The sequence below is a fragment of the Dermochelys coriacea genome, chromosome 11 (genome assembly GCF_009764565.3).
Source record: "Dermochelys coriacea isolate rDerCor1 chromosome 11, rDerCor1.pri.v4, whole genome shotgun sequence".
Taxonomy (NCBI): Eukaryota; Metazoa; Chordata; order Testudines; family Dermochelyidae; genus Dermochelys; species Dermochelys coriacea.
In genome coordinates, this window is record NC_050078.2 from 18750676 (window position 1) to 18773802 (window position 23127).

General features: G+C 38.1%; 1 protein-coding gene and 1 long non-coding RNA gene across 3 annotated transcripts; one reads left to right on the forward strand and one right to left on the reverse strand.

Moving 5' to 3' along the window:
- Positions 1-5480: 5480 nt before the first annotated feature.
- On the reverse strand, positions 5481-18730 carry MAP3K19 (mitogen-activated protein kinase kinase kinase 19). 2 transcript variants are annotated; one of them, XM_043505056.1, is made up of 7 exons: positions 18595-18730; positions 16873-16916; positions 15148-15395; positions 11430-13906; positions 9814-9963; positions 8900-9597; positions 5481-6727 (listed from the first exon to the last, which is right to left on the reverse strand). In XM_043505056.1, the coding sequence occupies exons 4-7, from the start codon at positions 13650-13652 to the stop codon at positions 6661-6663; spliced, it is 3138 nt and encodes a 1045-aa protein (XP_043360991.1). In that variant the 5' UTR covers positions 13653-13906; positions 15148-15395; positions 16873-16916; positions 18595-18730; the 3' UTR covers positions 5481-6660. The 2 variants fall into 2 exon arrangements, with proteins under 2 accessions (XP_043360991.1, XP_043360990.1); XM_043505055.1 differs by having other exon boundaries at positions 9814-9966.
- LOC119863243 lies at positions 18607-21334 on the forward strand. The gene is made up of 3 exons (XR_005295538.2): positions 18607-18744; positions 19830-20028; positions 21197-21334. It is a non-coding gene; the product is annotated as an uncharacterized LOC119863243 (long non-coding RNA).
- Positions 21335-23127: the final 1793 nt, after the last annotated feature.

Consider the following 23127-nt stretch of genomic DNA (forward strand, 5'->3'; position numbering starts at 1 on the left):
CCACAGTGAAATAACTTACAATGCTGGTATCAAAAGCACCATTACATGTCAGTGGTAACACCTTACTGAGCTAGATAAATAAGGGCAGTTCACTAAGTTTTCTACAAACTGGCAAATCCCACTCCGTCTAGTTATAGTTAACATTTCGAGTTTTCATCACACAATGAGGACCCTAAAGATGTTTAAAAAATTAAAATGTACGTAATTGAACAATTCTGCAATAAATTCAAAAAGCAAGGGTGATTATGGTACAATTTGTGGTAATTGAACTATTAGATGGGTCTAGCCTGTGTCACAACTAGAAAAGAACTGGTGTGGAAAGCTGTTGATTCTGCATGCACTTCATATCTTTAAATACAATGCAGCGGTTATCACAGGTTTCTCAGTGAGCAGCAGAATGGTTCTAGCATTTTCTTTGCTTACACAACTGGGAATCTGTCATAAAGTAAATGCCTGGGCTGGGAGGAGGAGGAGGAGGAAGGAGACAGGAAGCCAGTTAGTTACTATGACCCCTAATTTCTGCCTTCCACCAGATTTTATTTTTATGGAATTCCTACAGAGCTGTGTAGAGGATCCTGCAAGACCTTCCCCCACATATTGGCTCATGTGAGAACTTTCAGTTTATGTATGCTAGCAATATGGTACCTAATGTATGTCACCAAAAACATAAGAACGGCCATACTGGGTCAGACCAAAGGTCCATCCAGCCCAGTATCCTGTCTACTGACTGTGGCCAATGCCAGGTGCCCCAGAGGAAGTGAACCTAACAGGTAACGATCTAGTGATCTCTCTCCTGCCATCCATCTCCACCCTCTGACAAACAGAGGCTAGGGACATCATTCCTTACCCATCCTGGCTAATAGCCATTAATGGACTTAACCTCATGATAAATGACTTTATCCAGTTCTCTTTTAAACCCTGTTATAGTCCTAGCCTTCACAACCTCCTCAGGCAAGGAGTTCCACAGGTTGACTGTGCGCTGAGTGAGGAACTTCCATTTATTTGTTTTAAACCTGCTACCCATTAATTTCATTTGGTGGCTCCTTATGGGAACAAGTAAATAACTTTTCCTTATTCACTTTCTCCACACCGCTCATGATTTTATATACCTCTATCATATCCCCCCTTAGTCTCCTCTTTTCCAAGCTGAAAAGTCCTAGCCTCTTTAATCTCTCCGTTCCAAACCCCTAATAATTTTAGTTGCCCTTTTCTGAAGCTTTTCTAATGCCAGTATATCTTTTTTGAGATGAAGGGACCACATCTGTACACAGTATTCAAGATGTGGGCATACCATGGATTTATATAAGGGCAATAAGATATTCTCTGTCCCTTTTTTAATTATTCCTAACATTCCGTTTGCTTCTGCAATTTCACATTTGAGTTCTTTCAGAACTCTTGGGTGAATGCCATCTGGTCCCAGTGACATTTACTGTTAAATTTCTCAATTAATTCCAAAATGTCCTCTAGTGTCACTTCAATCTGTGACAATTCCTCAGATTTGTCACCTACAAAAGACAGCTCAGGTTTGGGAATCTCCTCAGCCGTGAAGACTGAAGCAAAGAATTCATTTAGTTTCTCCACGATGACTTTATCATCTTTAAATGCTCCTTTTGTATCTCGATCGTCCAGCGGCCTCACTGGTTGTTTAGCAGGCTTCCTGCTTCTAATATACTTAAACATTTTGCTATTACCTTTTGAGTTTTTAGCTAGCTGTTCTTCAAACTCCTTTTTGGCTTTTCTTACTAAATTTTTACATTTAATTTGGCAGTGTTTATGCTCCTTTCTATTTACCTCACTAGGATTTGACTTCCACTTTTTAAAAGATGCCTTTTTATCTCTCTGCTTCTCTTACATGGTTGTTAAGCCATGGTGGCTCTTTTTTAGTTCTTTTACTTTGTTTTTTTAATTTGGGGTGATACATTTAAGTTGAGCCTCTATTATGGTGTCTTTGAAAAGTGTCCATGCAGCTTGCAGGGATTTCGCTCTACTCGCTGTACCTTTTAATTTCTGTTTAACTAACCTCCTGCATAGTTCCGCTTTCTGAAATTAAATGCCACAGTGTTGGGCTGTTGAGGTGTTCTGCCCACCACAGGAATGTTAAGTTATTATATTATGATCACTATTTTCAAGCGGTCCTGTTATAGTTACCTCTTGGATCAGATCCTGCACTCCACTCAGGACTAAATCTAGAGTTGCCTCTCCCCTTGTGGGTTCCTGTACCAGCTGCTCCAAAAAGCAATCATTTAAAGTATCAAGAAATTGTGTGTCTGCATTTCATCCTGAGGTGACATGTACCCAGTCAATATGGGGATAATTGAAATCCCCTACTATTATTGAGCTTTTTATTTTGATAGCCTCTCTAATCTCCCTTAGCATTTTATCATCACTATCACTGTCCTGGTCATGTGGTCAATAATAGATCCCTACTGTTATATTCTTATTGAGCATGGAATTAGTATTCATAGAGATTCTATGGAACATGTGGATTCATTTAAGATTTTTATTTCATTTGATTCTATATTTTCTTTCACATATGGTGCCACTCCCCACCCCCCGCACAACCTGTTCTATCCTTCCGAAATATTTTGTACCCCGGAATGATTGTGTCCCATTGATTGTCCTCACTCCACCAGGTTTCTGTGATGCCTGTTATATCAATAGCCTCCTTTAACACAAGGCATTCTAGTTGACCCATCTTATTATTTAGACTTCTAGCATTTGTGTTGTTAACCACTTTAAAAACTTGTCACTGTTTATTTGTCTGCCCTTTTCTAATGTGTCAGATTCTTTATGTGAATGTTTCTCATCTGATCTGGCCTATACTTTATCCTCTTTCATCCCCTCTTCCTGACTAAAACCTAGAGAATCTCTTCAATAGACTCTCCTCTAAGAGAAGTCTCTGTCTGATTCACGTGTGTCTCTGCAGCAATTGGCTTTCCCCCATTTCTTAGTTTAAAAACTGCTCTACAGCCTTTTTAATGTTAAGTGCCAGCAGTCTAGATCCACTTTGGTTTAGGTGGAGCCCATACTTCCTGTATAGGCTCCCCCATCACAAAAGTTTCCCCAGTTCCTAATAAATGTAAACTCCTCCTCTCTACACAGTCGTCTCATCCACGCATTGAGACTCTGAAGTTTTGCTTGCCTGCCTATCTGGCCCTGCGTGTGGAACTGGTAGTATTTCTGAGAATGCCACCATAGAGGTCCTGGATTTCAGTCTCTTTCCTAGCAGCCTAAATTTGGCCTCCAGGATGTCTCTCCTATCCTTCCCTACATCATTGGTACCTACATGTACTACAACCACCAGCTCCTCCCCAGCACTACACATACGTCTATTTAGATGTCTCGAGAGATCCGCAACCTTCGCACCAGGCAGGCAAGTCACCATACAGTTCTCCCGATCATCACAAACCCTAATGATCGAATCTCCCATTACTAACACCTGCCTTTTCCTATTGACTGGAGTTCCCTCCCCCGGAGAGGTAACCTCAGTGTGAGAGGATACAACTTTAATTTTATTGGCAGTAGTTATGTGACACTTTAAAGGGAGAAAAAAATCTTTACGTTTTCAATACTTCAGATTATTAAAACTGAAAACTTGCATAATTTCTGCAACTATGGAACAGTAAGAGGAAACTGCTGGATTGATGAAGTAACAATGTCTTGATCCTGCAAAGTTTTGCCACAGGCTTCTAAATCCTGTTTTGCTTTCTGACTTCTCTGCCATGTTGTGAAGCATGCTTCTGGGCCTAGAGTAAAAAGTTGCAAGTCTGCTTTCTAAATCTAAATTACTCTTCCTCTTGATAGAATCATAGAATATCAGGGTTGGAAGGGACTTCAGGAGGTCATTTAGTCCACCCCATGATCAAAGCAGGACCAATCCCCAACTAAATCATCCCAGCCAGGGCTTTGTCAAGCCTGACCTTAAAACCTCTAAGGAAGGAGATTCCACCACCTCCCTAGGTAACCCATTCCTGTGCTTCACCACCGTCCTAGTGAAAAGGTTTTTCCTAATATCCAACCTAAACCTCTCCCACTGCAACTTGAGACCATTACTCCTTGTTCTGTCATCTGCTACCACCGAGAACAGTCTAGATCCATCCTCTTTGGAACCCCCTTTCAGGTAGTTGAAAGCAGCTATCAAATCCTCCCTCATTCTTCTCTTCTGCAGACTAAACAATCCCAGTTCCCTCAGCCTCTTCTCATAAGTCATGTGCTCCAGCCCTCTAATCATTTTTGTTGCTCTGCTGGACTCTTTCCAATTTTTCCACATCCTTCGTGTAGTGTGTGGCCCAAAAATGGACACAGTGCTCCAGATGAGGCCTCACCAATGCCGAATAGAGGGGAACGATCACGTCCCTCAATCTGCTGGCAATGCCCCTACTTATACAGCCTAAAATGCTATGAGCCTTCTTGGCAACAAAGGCACGCTGTTGACTCATATCCAGCTTCTCATCCATTGTAACCCCTAGGGCCTTTTCTGCAGAACTGCTGCCTAGCTGCTCAGTCCCTAGTCTGTAGCAGTGCATGGTATTCTTCCGTTCTAAGTGCAGGACTCTGCACTTGTCCTTGCTGAACCTCATCAGATTTCTTTTGGCCCAATCCTCTAATTTGTCTAGGTCCTTCTGTATCCTATCCCTACCTTCCAGCATATCTACCACTTCTCCCAGTTTAGTGTCATCTGCAAACTTGCTGAGAGTGCAATCCACATCATCCTTCAGATCATTAATAAAACTGACCCCAGGACTGACCTTTGGGGCACTCCGCTTGATACCGGCTGCCAACTAGACATGGAGCTATTGATCACTACCCATTCATTTACAGTTTGCATTTTACTTCTCTTGAATGGTGAAACTAATCTGTAGTCAGTTACTTATGAATTGTCATGCACTGTCAACTTTGTCAACTTTTGAGATACTTAGTGTTTAGTGCCTCAGTTCTAGGAGTCAAATGATTACGAGATTCTCAGCTTTCACTTAAAGCAAAGAAAACTCTGACGCTATGAGCAGAAAGGCTTAGAAACCAGAGGCAAAATTTATTAACGATTATGGTCTCATGGTTGTTGGGGGCCTAGCTCATGATTTTTAAATGTTGGTGATTGGCAATAGTGCACACTGCTCCTGGAGGTGGTGAGAACAGACACCTAGTTTACTAAAGGTAAAATTTTCAAAGTTGCTTAAATGACATCCTCCTAAATCCTATTTTCAAAAGGGACTTATGCATTTAGGAGCCTAAAACTCTCCTTGGACTTATTGAAAGACAGGGGGATTTTGGGTCCTGTGTGTTTAAGTCCCTTTTGAAACTGAGACTTTGGCTCCTAAGTCACTTAAGGTAAAATTTTCAAAAATGCTTAAATTACTTTAAATTTTCAGGTTTCAGAGTGGTAGCTGTGTTAGTCTGTATCAGCAAAAAGAATGAGGAGTACTTGTGGTACCTTAGAGACTAACAAATGTATTTGGGCATAAGCTTTCGTGGGCTACAAAAGCTTATGCCCAAATAAATTTTAGTCTTTAAGGTGCCACAAGTACTCCTTGTTTTTTTTTTAAATTTTCAATGTTATGTTTAGAAATACACTCACCAAAGAATAAAATATACCTGTATTAGAGAAGTGAGAGAAATGCATTGGTTGGGTTTCTATGAATTTCAATTTGTACAAAAGCAGAAATTTTACCTCTCTCATTTCAGAATAGCTTGATGACTCAAGCATCACCTCTAAGCAGTTATTTGTTCCTGTGTATATTTGATTCCTGCTTTACTTTTTTGCCTTGTATCCATCAAATGCACTGATTCAGTGGCAATATAGATAAGTGACAACTATGGCAAAGTGAATTTAATACCAGGAAAAAGAAACTTCTCAAATTATCATAGCATTCATATTCCCAGAGAAAACAGGAAATGTTAATTACAGAAGTTTTACAGATGAGTATGTATATAGAGCAGATATCTCCTGCTAATTAACTTTTGATAAACCACCAGCAGCAAGAGATAAGACTACCAGATGATGTCTGTGTGCTGGAACTTGCTGTTCTGTATCCAAGTGAAATTGAAAGGATTCCTCTTCTGAAAACTTATTTTGTACTTGTAACTATGTTCTATGCTGACCTGTATATAAAGTAAATTCTGATTCGCCAAGTGATTTCCACAACCATATTTAATTAATCACCTGGCAAATTATGTTTGGGAAGTACAGCTCCAGACCACCTGAATAGCATTCTCTGGACTGTCTTGGATGCTTTCTGATAATATTAGATATTTTACCATTTATGTATGTACAGAAAAAATGGGATTCCCAAGTTCATCAACTTTTTTTCAAGTACTATAAAATAGCTTCTTTTAAAGCCTTTTCAATTTGAAAACAAAACTGCATGGCTTTTGCTTTTCTTCAAAATGCAAACTCTTAAACTTAATCTTTGCATGAAAAAAAATTACTTTCTTTACTGGATAAATGGCAACTACATTCCCCTACCCTGATAAGCATTTCACATCACATATCAAACTGCTGTAATTATATTGCAGTCTCATAGGGGCTTTCCAATGTTGGCTGATTGTTGAGTTCTAGTAAGTTACTGCACTCCCATTTTCAAATGCAAATTAACCTTTTGTAGTGGTAGAAATAGATATGAGTGGAAAATGTACATTAGTCTGGCAGAAGTTTTGAAAAGTTCATTGTCTTCCCTTCATGAAGGGATGCTGCAGCAGTTGTAGAGCAGATGGACGCTCATGTTGATTTCTGCATAATAGGGTGAGGGAAATTAATACATAAAATAAACTGTTGTTACAAAACATGCATGTTGCTTAACTGTTAAATTATAAAATCTAGATACAATCTTAACTCATCACTTCTCCAGTCATTACTTTTTTTTGGACTTTCTTCGGGGGAAGGGCTTGGTGAAAAGTGCAGGTTGACATTAATTTGATAGTATTCTTAACTCATAAATAATTTCCTCCAGCTCTCTGATCTCATTGTCACTCTCTCTCTGAATTCCTTCCAATTAGTCAATAGCTTTCTTGTAATCTGGCTATTCCAGGGGCAGTTGCATCAAAGCTATTTAAAGAATGATTGATTTCTCTGCTTGCTGACTCTACGTATATGCAGTGACCAAATCTGTATACGTTGGCTACATTTTTCCCCTCCCTGTTTTTGAGCTTTTGGGATAGACTATAGTCATATTTTAAGGCTTATCTCCACAACCATGTGGGCTAGAAACTTTTTCTTTTTTATTATTATTACATGAAAGTTGAGATTTTTGTGGAATCACTTGACTCCAGGAGCTAAGACTTTAAAAAGAAAATCCCAAATTGCAAGAATCATGATAAAGTCACAAGAATTGGGAACACTGGAAAGACCGCTTTCTAGGTTTCCTTCCTCTGTTTTGGCTTCCGTATGCATGTTTTAATTTGTATTTTTTCAAACTGAATCTAATGTTGTTTTCTGCCCACATATTTAATTTTTGTAGATCATTTGTATTTTGTTTGAAGCTGCTCCTAATTTAGTATTTTGTGCAGATTTTAACATTCTAATTAATTCCTCTTTCCTATTAATGAAGTAAACCCAGATAATATGAAAATCCATGTGGTACCAAATTTCCCATCATGATTTTTCAAAGAGAGTTGTACAATAAGGCACTTTTGGGGCGGGGAGGGTGTTGGGCTAATTCTTAATGTCATTGGATGTATATCAAGGGGAAAAGGCCTTGAGGTTGAGGCATGGGACAGAGTGCCGTAAGACTTAGATTTGGTTTCCTCTTCACAGTCTTTCTTTGTGACCATGGACAAGTAAATTAATCTGTGTGCTCCTTCCTTCATTTTTGTAAAACTGAAACAATACCTGCATCACAGGGGCATTAGTGCTAAATTAATGTAAAGTGCTTTAAAAGTCTTGGATGGAAGGTCTTGGTAAATGCAAAATCACCCAGTCTGATGAATACTCAAATTTTCATTTACAGTCTCTCTATCAATATCTATTTTACAAGATTTTCTTCCCTTGGGACCTAGGTGAGCAAGACAGTATTGTGAGAGGGGAAGCGGGCACAAAGAGGCAGTGACTCACCCTAGGTCACATAGTAGGTCAGTAACAAAATGGGAGTAGAACCCAGGTCTCCTGACTCTCCAGCCACTGCCTTATCCACTAAATCATTTGCCTCTCTATGGTGCTCAAATTCTTTCCTCAGCTGCCCATAAAAGTCTCCCATTAATTTCACTGAAATGCCTACAGACAGCAGGAAACTGTCTGTTGTGCTATTCCTACCCCTTTCAAATGTAACTTTTCTGTTGTGTTAGTAGTAAACTGCTGTTTAAAAATCTCAAAAAAAAAATAAACTTTTTTTAAAGTAAACATTGCAAAACAACACCCAGGACTGCTGAATGACTTATATGGAATGTACTCTCTGTTTCAGAAAGAGAACATATTTTCTAGAGTGGTAATGGCTAAAGAGTTTTCTAATAGAAAAGTAAATAGTTATATGAGGGCTCCCTCATTTATGACCCAGTCTTGTAAGTTGTTTCCCTTTGCTAGCCCTAAGTCAGATCCTGGCAATGAGGGCATTTTTAAGGTGTCTCCACTGAACTCAGGAGATTTGCCTAAACATCCATGGCATGCTATAGCTCCGTATAAATAGTGAGGCCAGGATTTGATGGGGAACAAGACCCAAAAAACTAAGAGGTTCAGAGGTTCTAACTTTTGATAAATGGCAATATGGAGTTTGCAACCTTCATATTTAGTATTACTTCAAGCCTTCTTGGAATGCTAAGTAAATGAAACCTTAAATAGGCATTTTACCTTATAGGAGATAATCCAAGCTTCCACTGATGATCAGCAACAGTCAAACAATTTGAGAAACTGCATCGAAGATCAGAAGTGGTTATTTCAAACTAATATATATAAACTAAAAAAACTACTTACCTGGTTAAGCATACGTGGACAAAGTCTGCTGCTTTTCCTGAGAAATGGTCAGGTAAAGAAGGCATCAGTCCTCTATAGGCTCCAATGTAAAACATAGCTGCTAACCTATCCATGGAAGCCAGAGGTGGTTTACCCGTTGCCATCTCAAATACAGTGCATCCAATACTCCAGATGTCTGATTTTCTTCCATATCCAGATTCATTTATTACTTCTGGTGCCATCCAATATGGAGTCCCATGCACAGACTTGAGCATTTCACTGTGTGTACCACTCAGGCTTACCCATGCTAAACGCTTTGCACATCCAAAGTCAATCAGCTTTATTACACCATTTGGCATAAGCATAACATTATTGCCTTTGATATCTCTGTGTACCACACAGTTTTTATGTAAATATGCAATCCCTTGTAGAATTTGTTTTGTATATTTACAAAAGACAATTTCTGGCAATGGCCCAAAACGATTAATAATACTAGAAATTGAGCCACCAGGAACAAACTCCATGAAAATGCTTACGATGTTATCTTTTAAACATGTTCCTAAATAGGTTACAATGTTGATATGCTTTACTGTTTTCAACAAGTCAACTTCTTCTTGCAACTTCTGATACTCCTTTTCTGTAGTGACTTTATCTGAGGTATCCAAAGCAACTTGTTTCACTGCTATTAATTGTCCCTGGCTTGTCAGACCACAGTACACCTGCAATCAAACCAGTATTTGAAAAAAATTAAACATGAATTAAAGACAGGCTTTTTAAAAAATAAATGTATCATGGAAGTTAATCTAGAACTCATCTATATAATCCAAAATATTTTGACACATATAATAAATGGGATAATGGGGGAAATAGTTATAAAGAAATTATGTCATTTGAGGCAAATGCATATTTTTAAAAATATTCAGACTTTAACTTACAGTGCCATAGGCTCCCTTTCCAAGGATTTCACCTCTAGTCCATGTGATAGGATCCTTATGACCTAGACTGCTTTCTGGAAATGCAGTAGATTCGTTGAAGTTCAAGAAGTCACTTTCCCTCTTTGGTGCCAGGAAAGCTTTACTGTAACTCTGCTAGAGAGGTGGTAGTCAAGGTGAAGGTAGATCAGAGGAGAAAGGAAGATAAAGCCTTCATTTTAATGTTGTTCACATGTTTTTAAAAATCATAATCTGAAATTATTCTTTTTTATAATATTTCTTTAGAGTAGTCAAATTACAAGGCTCACGGTCAGCCCAGAGGCACAATGACAATACTATGTAAGAAGTACTTTTAAGTAATGTGTAAGTACGGTACATAGGCACTATTGAATGCCAATGAGAAAGCATGCTAGGAACTCCATCTGGGAAGAAAGGGTGATAAAAGGGTATCCCCTTGTCTGTCACCCTGGTTGTCAAGGACCTACATTTAACTAATATGAAGAATCAACCTGACACTAGCCTTGGACTAGATAATACATTCAAATATATCCCTGCCCTAGAAATAGCTTCCTCCAGAACAATTGCTCTAAAACAAGTTGGAGCTAATTTAGAAGGGGCGTTTCAGAATGAAGGGAAATAATTTCCCTATCTACCCATGTATGCTTATGAGGAGGGAAAGTGAAATCTGTCAAGTGGCTGTGTATTTACTATTTTGTGTTACAATAGCACCTACATATCAGTATCCTATTGTGCTAAGCAGTGCACCAACACACAGTGAAAAATAATTACTGCCCTGAAATTACAAAGGGGATGGGGCAGGGGGGAAGAAGTAGAGAGGTGAAATGACTTGCACAAGGTCACACAGCAGGTTAGTGGCTAAGCTCAGAAGAGAACCCAGGTCTCTTGAGGCCCAGTTCAGTGTCCTAGCAACTATGCTCTACTCCCTCCCTAATAGAGCTCTCTTATTTTTATTTTATTTTTCCCAATTTAAACTCATTTCAATCTTCTATGATAAGCCAACACTTATGGCCATTTCTAGGACAGCTATCTGATGGCTAACATAGATCCAAAAGGAGGAGGTGGCCCACTGTGGAAGGCAGGCACTACTTGTAGTACTTAGGGTTAGAGAGCCAGTGCTTTTGCCTTGACCCAAAGAAATCTATGGGTTTGTTCCGGGTGGCAGAAATATCTCTTGTCCCTTTCCTTGACTCCATTTCCCCAGTTTATCACTGCTCGTTATTTTAGCCTTGCCCATCTTAGTTTCTCCATAATTACTTCTTTCATCCTGGAATATTGTCACTGTTGGTCAGGTTTATTTGTTACTTCTGTTGGTCTTCAAGATGGATACTCTGCTGATCCCAATTGCTTACTGAGATTCTGAGAAAGTGACTAGGTAGTCAAAGGAGTATAGGCTAACCATACAGTTTTCTAGTTTTGGAAAATCTCTAAGGGCAAGTTTGTCTGCACACCAGGATGAGGATGAACTGGGCACAAAAATCCTGGATGTGGACAGGCTACCATCTGCTTGACTAATATGAGGGTTCATCAGTTTTTCCATGCTGGTGGTGTTGCTACAGCATGGGAAAACAATTAGCAAGATGTGGGAAATTTGTTTTTACCTGTTCCTCTGCAATTGCTACTACTTTGTCATCTTCATTCACACTGCCTCTTTCTTCGTTAGCAAATACATTTTGTGTTTTAGAACCTGTATTCTTTGCAGGTATTCTGGAAGAGGCAGTATCTTTTTCATCAAGTGCTAGCAGCTCTGCCGCCAGGCAACAAAGCAACTCATCAGTCAGTTCTTCATTATCTACACAGTCCAGAATGTTTTGATAAGTCTGGAAAACTGGGATTACAGCATCTAAAGTCTGGTTTGTTGGCTGCTGAGTTGATGCATTTTCTGAATTACTATTTTCAGACATGTGTGTCCAACTCTGATCTAGTTTTTGTTGAGAAGATACACAGTCTGCTCTGGCTGGAAAAGACAATGCAAACAGTGCTTCATATTTATCTATAGATTTACAGAAATTCTGGTTTGCTTCCAGATTCATGGAGTCATCCATATCCACTCTTCCTTGGACTACACACTTGTTATTCTGATCTGTCGTTAGTAAACTGCTCACTAAAGCAACACATTCTGAATGATATTTATCATCAACCTGCCAAAAATTGTGGACATTGGTTGCAAGTATCTGATCGTTAGCCACATCTCTAATATTTGAAGACTGCTCCAAAGGGACTTCTTTAATAGTTGACAAGTTTGAATTCAGAATTATTTCATTTTGTTTAGTGAATTGTGAAAACTCCTCCAAAAATAGAAACTGCTGACCTTCATCTTCATCAAACAATGGCATGCTCCTTGAAGTCTTTATGTGCCAATCTGGACCAGAAATTATTACAACATCATCCAGCTCCGTGTTGCTATCTCTTAACTCAGAACTTCTCTCTTTTGGTGTTAAGTCTTTGTGCTTTTGTTTAATGCCAATTGTGTTCTTGGATTTAGAATGTGTTCTTTTCTGGGTGCTTCTTATTCTTCTGCTGTCTCTCTCATTAGTGCAGTTAGATTTACGTTTATTAGCAGTGTATCTCCCAGGTGGAGCAGAACAAACTTCCCTGTAAAATCTGCTTTCATGTTGACCAAGTCCACGCATTTGGGAATATATGGGAGTCCCAAACATTTCATAAATCCCTGGGCCTTTGTCATTTGAATTTATTTCCTTGAACATATCACTATATTTCAGATTCAAGAAATCTGAGGCAGGCTGTGTTCGTGGAACAGAAAGTGGAGTAACATGTTTCTTTAAGCTGCTTGAACTTTTGCAGATATAAGGAAATACTTGCTTTTTAGATTTCTGAGCACTCTGAAGAATATGGTAGTTCTTCATCTGAGGTCTTTTTTTCTGAAGCTTTGAGGAAGCCTCAGATTCCACATGAGACAGTCCTACAGAAGGGAAAATCTGGTTCTTGAGGTTGGTATTGTGTGTGTTACATTTTGTGGAACTCTCATCAGAAACAGAGAAATCTTGAGGTACTTTGCTTCTCATTTTAGTCTTTGAAGCAGATTTATTTCTATTAGTTTTTATTTTATTGTCATTTTCTTTGTAAGCAAGTATGTTGAAGCTGTAACTCACATTAGGAGGCATGCTACAGATGACATCCTTTTTTCTGGTGGGACATTTGGCAACCTGTGGTGTCCTAGGTGGCTCATGTTCAGATAGTGTAATATGGACAAGAGGTACCGGTTTATTGATTTTTGTTTCCGTTGCTTCTGAAATTGCTATTTTTTCAGTTGTTCCAAAGACTACTGGACAAACACTATTTTCTGCTTTTCCTGCAGAAAAGTGAGGAATGATTTTAGTTACAGATTTATCTTCTAGCATACGATATGATTCTACTACTTCATTTTTGCAGCTTGAGTCTATACCATGATTTTCAAGCACAGCATTCACAGTGTCTATATCCGCACACCAACTATGAGCGTGGATCACCCCTGAAACATCTGCTTCCTCTAGATAAGTTCTAATGGCACTCCTTGGTGCTAAATCTCTCTTGCAGTTTCCTGCTCTTACACTGTCTGCATTGCTTGATGCAGGACACTGAACTTCAAATATTTCACAGTTCTCTTTGGTGTTTGTCACTTCACTTGAGTTGAAGTAAGCATGACTGTCATCAAAAACACTGGCTGTGTTCACAATATCTGAATTTTCATAGGTTATTGAAAGCTGATATTTTTCAAAGTCAGCCTGCTCAGTTTTAATACTTACATCAGCTTCACTGCATTTTAATTTTACTTCACTTGCTTGTTCTTTCAAGTCTCCAGAGCATTTGTAATAGTTATCCATTCTGAATGAGTCCAGGTTTCCTGTTGAAGTGGAGCTATCAGAAACACTAGTAGGAGCCTGTTCTGGTGACTTTTTTGCCTGCCTTTGCTACGGGTTGGCTGATAAAGTTTGATACATGTTTTTATAGGTATAGGTACAGAAGTTGTAATACTCAAAATATTGTTGCTATCAGTGTTTGCGTTGACTTTATTGTCCTGTAAAGGAGTAAGCTGAACTGTTCTTATAGGTTGAAATGTCACTGGTGCCAGGTGAAACTGTAAGTTCCAGAACAAACTATTAGTAATATGCTTCGTATTTGGGAGATCAAATACACAATTTTGAGGAAACAGCCAATGGTTTTAAGCAAGAAAATATGCCCAACTATATTCTTTGGCAAATTCTCAGTATTAACTCATCTTCAGGTCCAGTATCAACACATAAAATGCAAAGATAGTTGATAGCTATAATGACCCATTTGATATGTGTTTCTCATCCTGTATTTCTATGCATTTAGCACTAGGGAAAGATGAATTATTTGATAAGAAGCACGTCACTACATATCTCAAAATAAAATAGTAAGCCCTTGTACACACACTTATAAAAATCATCATAAGATGTTACTGGTTAACTGTGTCTTTGAGCTATGATTTTTGTGTGTTTGCTGTAAAAATTCAAAAGATAATCAGTGTTTTGATAACCCAGAACTTAGGACATTTGCTGTCCACTTTCTCAATGAGAAAACAAGCCTTGCACTTAATTTGTGTCTTTATTCTGGTTCCAAGAATGTATTGTAACTAGTGATTTTTCAAGTAATGCTAATAGTCATGATGCCATGGAATATAAATCTAATTTAAGCTGTAAAAAAAGCTTTCAACCACAAAACTATAAAAGTCTGATGTCTTAATTGTAGCTGTTTTGTCCATGCAGAAAATTCTTTCCAGACCTTCAACAGATTTGTTACTATAACCTTAAATGGCTGAAACAGTGCAGCTCATCCAGGTGTCCAGTCTAGCCTCACCAATTTCCATAAACCATACTATATTGACACGTGATTTAATTGACACAATGGTAAATATGCCAGAATTTGCCAGAGCTTTGCCTATCCTAGGGCTTCCACCAGTGCAGTGGAATGGTAGTAGCACTAGATGGATTTTTTTTAAAATGTCCCTTGTATAGACAAGGCCTGTTTAGACCGAAGCAATTTTTTTTCACCTGTTACACTGTAGTTTGGCCTCACTTACAATGAGTGGTCAAACTATTGTTACCTAGTTTGCCCACACTGTGTGTAAAAATTTTTTTTCTTTTTTCCCTGTAGGTAGAACTACCCCTATATGTATTATTCTGCAGCGCTTGGAGAACTATGTGAGTATATTCCTATTTGGACTATTTACATGAATACCATGAAGAGGATTTGGCCCAAAGTATATTTCAAAGTGTATGTGGGGTAGGATATGGGGAAAAAATGAGCTCAAAGAATATGTTGTGTGTTGATATGCAAATAAATGTACAAACTAACCCAATTCCACAGAAACAATTAGTGGTCATTTGCATGCACTATGTGCTCATTTGTATGCAATAATTTCAAAATAGTGCTGGTGTCTGTCCCATTGGGCAAATCAAGGTTGGACTGTGCTGGTGTGAAGAACGATTTCTATACTTTAAAATTCAGAATTTTGGCAGGCTCTTTCTTCTTTTAGCCTGCACGCCTTTTATCTGGATTGTTTGATTTATCCCAACTCTTGTGCCTCTAGAGGTCAGTATAACCTAAGGGATGAAATAAAATTAATAGTTAAACCACACTGAGTCTGAACAAATTATCCCCTTAAATATCTTCCGTAATATGAATTGTTCCTTTTCAAAGCACTTTTTACTTTTATTCTTTCATGCCTTGTGAAATGATTCAGAATAAAATTTGTTTCTAGGTTCCTTACTGTTTCCCAGCATCAATTTATAAACAGTCTTGATATGTTTAGCACTATGAAAAGAAGTCCGTATGAAGAGAGACTGAAAAGGCTGGAACTGCTTAGTTTACAGAGCAGAAGAATAATAGAAAAGATGGTATACATATACAAAATAATGAGTGGTAAAAAAAGGTAAGTCATGCTTCTCCTTACCTTTTCTAATAATAAACCAAAACAAGCAGAGAGTGAAGGAAATTGAAAGACAAATTCAAAATGATAAACAAATACTTTTAACACAATGCATAGTTTACCTGTGGAACTCATTGCCTCTAAATATAATTTAAGGCCAAGAACTTTGCAGGCTTCAAAAAGGATTGAATATTTATAAGAAAAATGGAGAATAGCCACAGTGATATTCAATAGGGCTGAAATAATATTTAGAAGGGATATAAACCTTCAAGTTTCAAGACATTAAAACCGTCACTAATTGATAAGGGTTAGGAGGAAACTTTTCCCTATGGACAGCTTATTCCATAATTCTCCATTATAGGTTCTCTTGCACCTTCCTCTGAAGTATCTGGTATTGGAGTAGATGGAGCACAGGTCTGACTCAGTATAATAATTCCTATGTGGTGACTGCTATTAATACATACACATAAACAGCAGATTCTCTTTTTCTTGGATACAGTGTACTTTATCTGTCTAAAGCATTGGAAGCTGCATGGAACGTGAATGGTATGATTCCTATCTAATAAGTGTGGCTATGATTAGAAAAGTAAGTAAAAAATGTTTATACTATTTCCTGTTCACAATTCATCATGAATTTTCACATTAAATCTGCTTAGTAGTTTGCAAGACTTTTTTTTTCTAGTTGCTAGTACAACAAGCTCAACCAGTTATCTGAAAATCAAGATGTATTCTCCATGGTTTGCTTGCTTTCAATTTTAAATTGCTATACAAACTAGAAAAATAAGTGCTGATTCTAGAAAAAGCACCAGGAAAATTGGAGGTTTAATATCCAGCGTGTACATACTTGAAATGCTTATATACACAGCATAGAAAGGTTCCACACCTTTCTATGTCACAAAAAAAATCTGACATAACTTAGCTGGCAGTTTTGTTTCTGCATAAACCATTGTGTAATAGAGCTGGCAATTCTTATTATACTGGGAAAGCTGATCAGAGGGCAGATACATATACTGTAGTTTTTCCACCAATAGTTGCACTTTAGTTTGTTACTGCACTTAGGTACGAGCTATCATTTCAAATTTAGAAATAATGTGAAATTTGGAAGACAGTATTCAATTTAATATTTAACGTCACATAAAATTATATCTCACCTCAGTTCTCTTGTTGTTGTCCTTTAGATCAGATCTATTTAACCCTTAAAATCAAAACAAATGAAATGTTAACAGAATGTTACGAATCATTAGGAAAGGGATAGATAATAAGACAGAAAATATCATAATGCCACTATATATATCCATGGAATGACCACACCTTGAATACTGCATGCAGTTCCAGTTGACCCCATCTCAAAAAAGATATTTTAGAATTGGAACCCTGGCCATGCCAACACCTAGGAGCCAAGGCACATGTTGTTGCTTCTAGGACCCGCACAGACCCAGGTAGGGAGCCTGCTGATTGGAGCCGCCAGGGTCCCTTTTCAACCGGGTGTTCCAGTTGAAAACTGGACACCTGGCAACCCTAGTATAGCAAAGGGAAACAAAAATGATTAGGGGTAAAGAACAGTTTCCAAATGAGGAGCGATTAAAAGACTGGGACTTGTCAGCTTGGAAAAGAGATGACTAAGGGGAGAGATGATCGACCAATCAACCACACACCTCATTTGGAGCCAGAAGTACACAATCAGGCAGCAGCAAAGACCGAAGGTTTAAAAAAAAAAAAAGATTTGACAAGGTAACGAAACTGTTTCTGTGCTTGTTTCATTTACACTAAGATGGTTAAAAGGAGAATTTTTTCTTCTGCATAGTAAAGTTTCAAAGCTGTATTAAGTCATATTAAGTCACTGTTCAGTTGTAAACTTTTGAAAGAATAGCCACAACGTTTTGTTCAAAGTTACGAACATTTCAGAGTTATGAACAACCTTCATTACCGAGGTGTTCGTAACCCTGAGGTTCTACTGTAAAATCATGAATGATTTTAAGAAACTGAATAAGGAGGTGTTATTTACTCTTTCACAAAACACAAGAACCAGGGATCACCCAATGCAATGAATAGGCAGCAGGTTGAAAACGAGTAAAAGGAAGTATTTCTTTATACAATACACAGTCAACCTGTGGAACTCATTGACAGGGGATGTTGTGAGGACCAAAAATATAACTGGGTTCAAAAAAGAATTAGATAAGTTCATGGAGGATAAGTCCATCAATGGCTATTAGCTAAGATGGTCAGCGATGCAACCAGGTGTCCCTAACCTCTGACTGCGAGAAGCTGGGAGTGAATGACAGGGGATGGATCATTTGATGATGGCCTGTTCTGTTCTTTCCCTCTGGGGCACCTGGCATTGGCCACTGTTAGAAGACAGGATCCTGGGCTAGATGGATCATTGGTCTGACCCAGTAAGGCCATTGTTATGTTCTTATGTCCTTTGTTGTGGCTAAACTGACCAATTAGAATTGCAAGGGGAAATAAAACAAAGGATTGAAGTCCTGACCCCACTCAAGTCAATGGGAATTGTACTCTTGACTTCAATAGGGCGAGGATTTTACCCAAAGATTGACCACATTGACTAAACATGAAAAAAGATGAAAAACATAATTCTCCCTTGTTTTTTTTTTGTGTTTGTCTATCATGGCTCCTCTTTGTCTCTTTCATTCATAGATAGACTACACACAAAAAGACAGAGGGATGGTGGTCTGACTAAAGTATACTGAACATGAAGAAGGCTGCAAGCAAACCGGAAGACGACTAAATATAAATTTGATAACAAAAGGCTAATTTTGAGACTTAGCCACTTGACTGGATCCTGTTTGTGTAGTCTATATTATAGAAATACATAACTTTACTGTAAAAGTAATAACTTTTAAAATGTAACTTACTTTGCTGAATTTGTACTTTTATTTTTTGAAGGGCATCTAATCCTATAAGGGACTTCAAAATGTTAGACTCTGAGCAAGTTCCCTGCACCAGAAAGTTAAGGTCAAAATCATGCAGGTGTCTTATGTTTTCCTCTTTCTTCAAGAAAAAAGGTAATGACATATACTGATGAATCTTGAATTCTGTCTTTCATTTGGAAAAGAAGCAGATTGCTCATTTGGCCGTAGTCTGGACACTGATGTTACCTGCCTAAAAGGCAAAACCAAAGTAACTGTTTAAACTCCTTAGAAAAGTTCCTTTGCCTTCATGTCTTAGCACACTCTTGGTACTGTACTAAGAACTTCACACAAAACCTCTTCCTGAATTTCCCCAATGGAGTCTTTCTGTATCTATAGAGAGATGCAATAAGTACATTGTCTGTCCACTAATTTTCATCCAGGCATTCAGATTCTTTGGGGTGAGCTCACAAATTTTATTTCCATCAACATGTACCCCACTGCACACATTCCTTTTCTCCTATCATCTGATATCAAACAAGTCATTTCCAAACCCACTGCTGTTAGCTATATAATAGGGCAGGGCTCTTTTCTCAGCTCCACATAAAGTTACGTATTACCTTTACAGTATTCCCAAACAGAGAGGAAGGGAGAATTTTTGCAACATAGGAAAGTTCAAAGTCTTGTTTCTCTTTGCACATTTCTCTGCTACCCAGATTGTCCTGTGGTAATTGTGTCCCTTCCACTTCTTTCAAAAAAAAAAAGAAAAAGAAAAAAAAAGGCCCTCCCACCCCTCAGTGAAACAAACATAGCTAGCCCTCTTGAAATATCTCTGACAACAATTTTACCAAAATTTCTGGATTCCTTCCTCCCACCCCTCTTTAAGAAATTATATTCTTTGCTAGATTTGAGGATGATCGAATAGTGTGCAATTGGGAAAAGGCACAGATTCAGATACTCTATAGATTACAGATGTTGCACAGAGTTGAAACTACGAACCAATTAGGAGAGAGATAATGATTTACTGTGCTATACCTGAATGATCTGAGATTTCTTAAAGACAAAGGCAGAACTTGACTATGGAGTGGTAACTGAATCCTGCTGAAACTGATTCTCTGCTCTCAATTGGCTTGAGACATGACATACTGGGAATATTGTGCGCAGAAAGTCTTCTCTATTGAATACTCCTGTTTTTCCTCTGACTTTGACACCTTTGACAAGTTTTTCATTTGGCATCACAGGAAAAAGCTGGCAAGAAAAGGAATGGATCTTGCATTACACCCTGTTTCCTATTAGGAGGAAAGAACGAAAAGCAAGTTTGTCAGTGTCTAATGGGGGCATTACAGACAGTGCCAACAGAGCTAAGAATTCCTGCGGTGACGGACAAAAAGGAGGTTCCAAGCAGTGTTATGATTCTTCTGGGTAGAACTAGATTCCATGGTAAGTGAAGCTTGTTTTCCCCTGTACAAAATGAGGACGCCACTGTAAATAATAGCCAAGGCTTTAGGAAAAGATAAGGTTGTAAGATTAAGAAGCTTCAGAAACTTTATGTAGGGCAGTGGCTGCAGGCAAGGCCTTTTGCAGCAGTTTGGTCACAGACACTGTTGGTGTCAAATGTACCCACCATTGCATTCCCATTATTCAGGCAATTAAGAAGGACCTGACATATGGCTGGGTGCGTATCCAGGTTGGATATCACAGGTTGCATATCATCTGACCTAGGTGAGCAGGTGTTCTGTGGCACCTCTGGCATGAGCTTCAGGATATACTATAAACACAGCTGTTGCTCAGAGTTATGACAGCAGCCTTCAGATGAAAGTCATAGAAGAGGAGTTTTACTTATTTTATGTATTGTATGTATTGCAGTAGGGTCTTGAGGCCTCAGGTCCATTGTGCTAGGCACTGGACATATACATAACAAAAAGACAGTCGCTACCCAGAAGAACTTCCACCTTATAATAGAAGGGTAGTTTTACAGGATAAAGGTAGGTGGTAAGATGCTGTTTTGGTCTAACAATCAGGTGGTTGATGGATATTGTGAACAAGCAGTTTGCAAAATTAAAGACTGTGAAAAAGCTGAGTCATCTTTCTATTTTATAAAGAAAAAGAGTACTTGTGGCACCTTAGAGACTAACAAATTTATTTGAGCATAAGCTTTCGTGAGCTACAGCTCACTTCATTGGATGCATCGGATGAGCTGTAGCTCATGAAAGCTTATGCTCAAATAAATTAGTTAGTCTCTAAGGTGCCACAAGTACTCCTTTTCTTTTTGCGAATACAGACTAACACGGCTGCTACTCTGAAACCTTTCTATTATATGGATCTGATGATTATGTGGCCATCTATGCCCTCTGGGTAATGGTTGGCAGTGGTGCCAGTGGATTGGCTATTAGTAGAAGTTCATGAGGCTATGGACAAGCCACCATGGGCGTGAGAGACCATATTGCCCAGGATGCACAAGCAATGCATTTTCCCTTTGAATTCTGTCCATTGTTTGTGTTCACCATCTCAGTCTCCATTTGCTGTTTCTAGCACACTTTTTTATGAACCATTGTATAAAAGCATGGAAGGGTCTGATAAAAGCCAAAGGAAAATCTGTGTTTTACAGAGTGCACCATATTCTAAAGAATTGCCACAGAGAATAGCTACTATGTGGATCAGAAAGATGCTGCTGTCATCTCACCCTGAAGAGTGAGAAATGCAAAATGATTAAAAAAACAATGAAACCAACTGAATCTGAGTCTAGAAAAATATAGTTCTACATTAATCCCAAAGTCATATGTTGATTAATGGCATGATAGTTGTCTGTTTTCAATTGTACAGAAGGCTGAAATAAAAAGATTTTGTCCTATGAGATCAAATCATTTGTCTATCCAGTGCAGTATCCTGCCTCCAACAATGTCCAATATTTGATGCTTCAGAAAGAGGAAGAAACACATATAGTTGTACAATAATACACCTGTCACTGAGTGAAAGGAATCCTTTTCTTCCCAACAGACTATTAGCTAGTTTTTGCTTTACTCTCATTTTTGGTTATTTGATTATAACATAAGTATTAATACTGTAAAGAAGATTACTTACTTACTTGTTTGTTTCTAGAATTTTGTATGACTGATTCATTTCTTCAGTATCTTATCTGCATTTTGAAAAGCCACAAGAGTTACACAACTTGCAACAATACATATTTATTTTAATAATAGAAAGCAGTATAGTTCAGTGACCAATAATACAAAATTCATATTTATTTCTCTTTTTAAAAATGCCATTGTATAGTTCACAAATTAGGACTTTATCTTTAATAAAATCACTATGAATTTATCTTTAATAGCATTGTGTTTTTGTATATATATCACCCTCTAGGGATTTAAAGTGCTTGAAAAACATTTTTTCAAACATACTCTGAAAATAGTATTCCTGATTACAAGTTATGACTGTGAGACAAAACAGAATTAAAACCACTTTTCTGCTTGAATTGTCTATATAAATCTTTCATAAATTAAAAAGTCTATATTAAATTCAGAATTTAATATGACCTACCACAAAGGAAAACTCAATATATTTCTCTCCTTTTAACCAACTAATCTTTTGTACAGCAGTTAAATATCATAAAATAATGTACACTTCATAAAGTTAATACAGACCACCTGAAAAAGCTGACACTACAGTTATCAGAAATTACAGTACTGACATAAAGCAATACATAAAATAACTGTTGGTGCAAAAGTGTATATTTAAGATGTAGAAATCAATATTTTATATGTGGGGAGTTATCTTTAGGCTTCATCAAGTCTGCCTGGTAAAGTACTGGCAGAGACGAACATGGGAAAAAACCACAAGCCTACAGGTGTTCACTGAAAAAAATAGCCAAGTGCTCAAAAACAGCCCCTTGTAAGGCGACAAAGGTCATGGCAGGGTGATTAGAGGGCAATTATTGGGCCAACGCTGAGACCAGGACTTCCCACCTAGGGAGGGGGAGGGCAGATGATTACAATAAAGGGGAAACACAAGAGAACCACTGAGCTCACTCCTCGGAATATGTGGGAGGGAAATGAGTGTGGTACAGCTATGCTTCTGCAGGGTGTAGCTGAACTTCTGCTACAATAAATGCTACCCATAACCAAAGACTCCAGTCTCTGTGTGTGTTTCTGTGAGTGTGTTGGTTGTGCCTGAAATACATAAGGGACTCCCCAACATTATATTTTGTCCTTTCAGGATCAGAAACTAGGCTACTGCAAAAGTGTTACCCACATTTTAACAAAACATAAGTGGATGTAAAAGAGATTCCATGTAACTTAATATTTCATGGCCTGACTCTGCAAAATATGTGGGAATTCTGCACAAGGTACTGGGATTAGAACATCCTCTCCCAAAGTCCAGAACCAATATTCCATGTAGTATGGAAGCCCCAGTGTATGACTTGTTGAATGAGGCTAATAAAAACTCAGTATTGTTTTCTTGGTATCCTTTTAATCTCTAGTCCAGAATTCAAAGGTTTAAATCTGTTCACGAAATGCGGTTCATACCTGTTGCTGATAGTTC

Bases quoted from the DNA above. Each gene is read 5' to 3' on its own strand.
- MAP3K19 (XM_043505055.1), bottom strand. From the start codon at position 13,652: ATGGATAACTATTACAAATGCTCTGGAGACTTGAAAGAACAAGCAAGT. The intron at 9,967-11,429 runs GTAAAAACAAAT...CCACCTCTCTAG, and splicing joins TAGCAATTGCAGAGGAACAG to CAGAGTTACAGTAAAGCTTT. The intron at 6,728-8,899 runs GTAAGTAGTTTT...CCTATTATGCAG, and splicing joins GTCCACGTATGCTTAACCAG to AAATCAACATGAGCGTCCAT.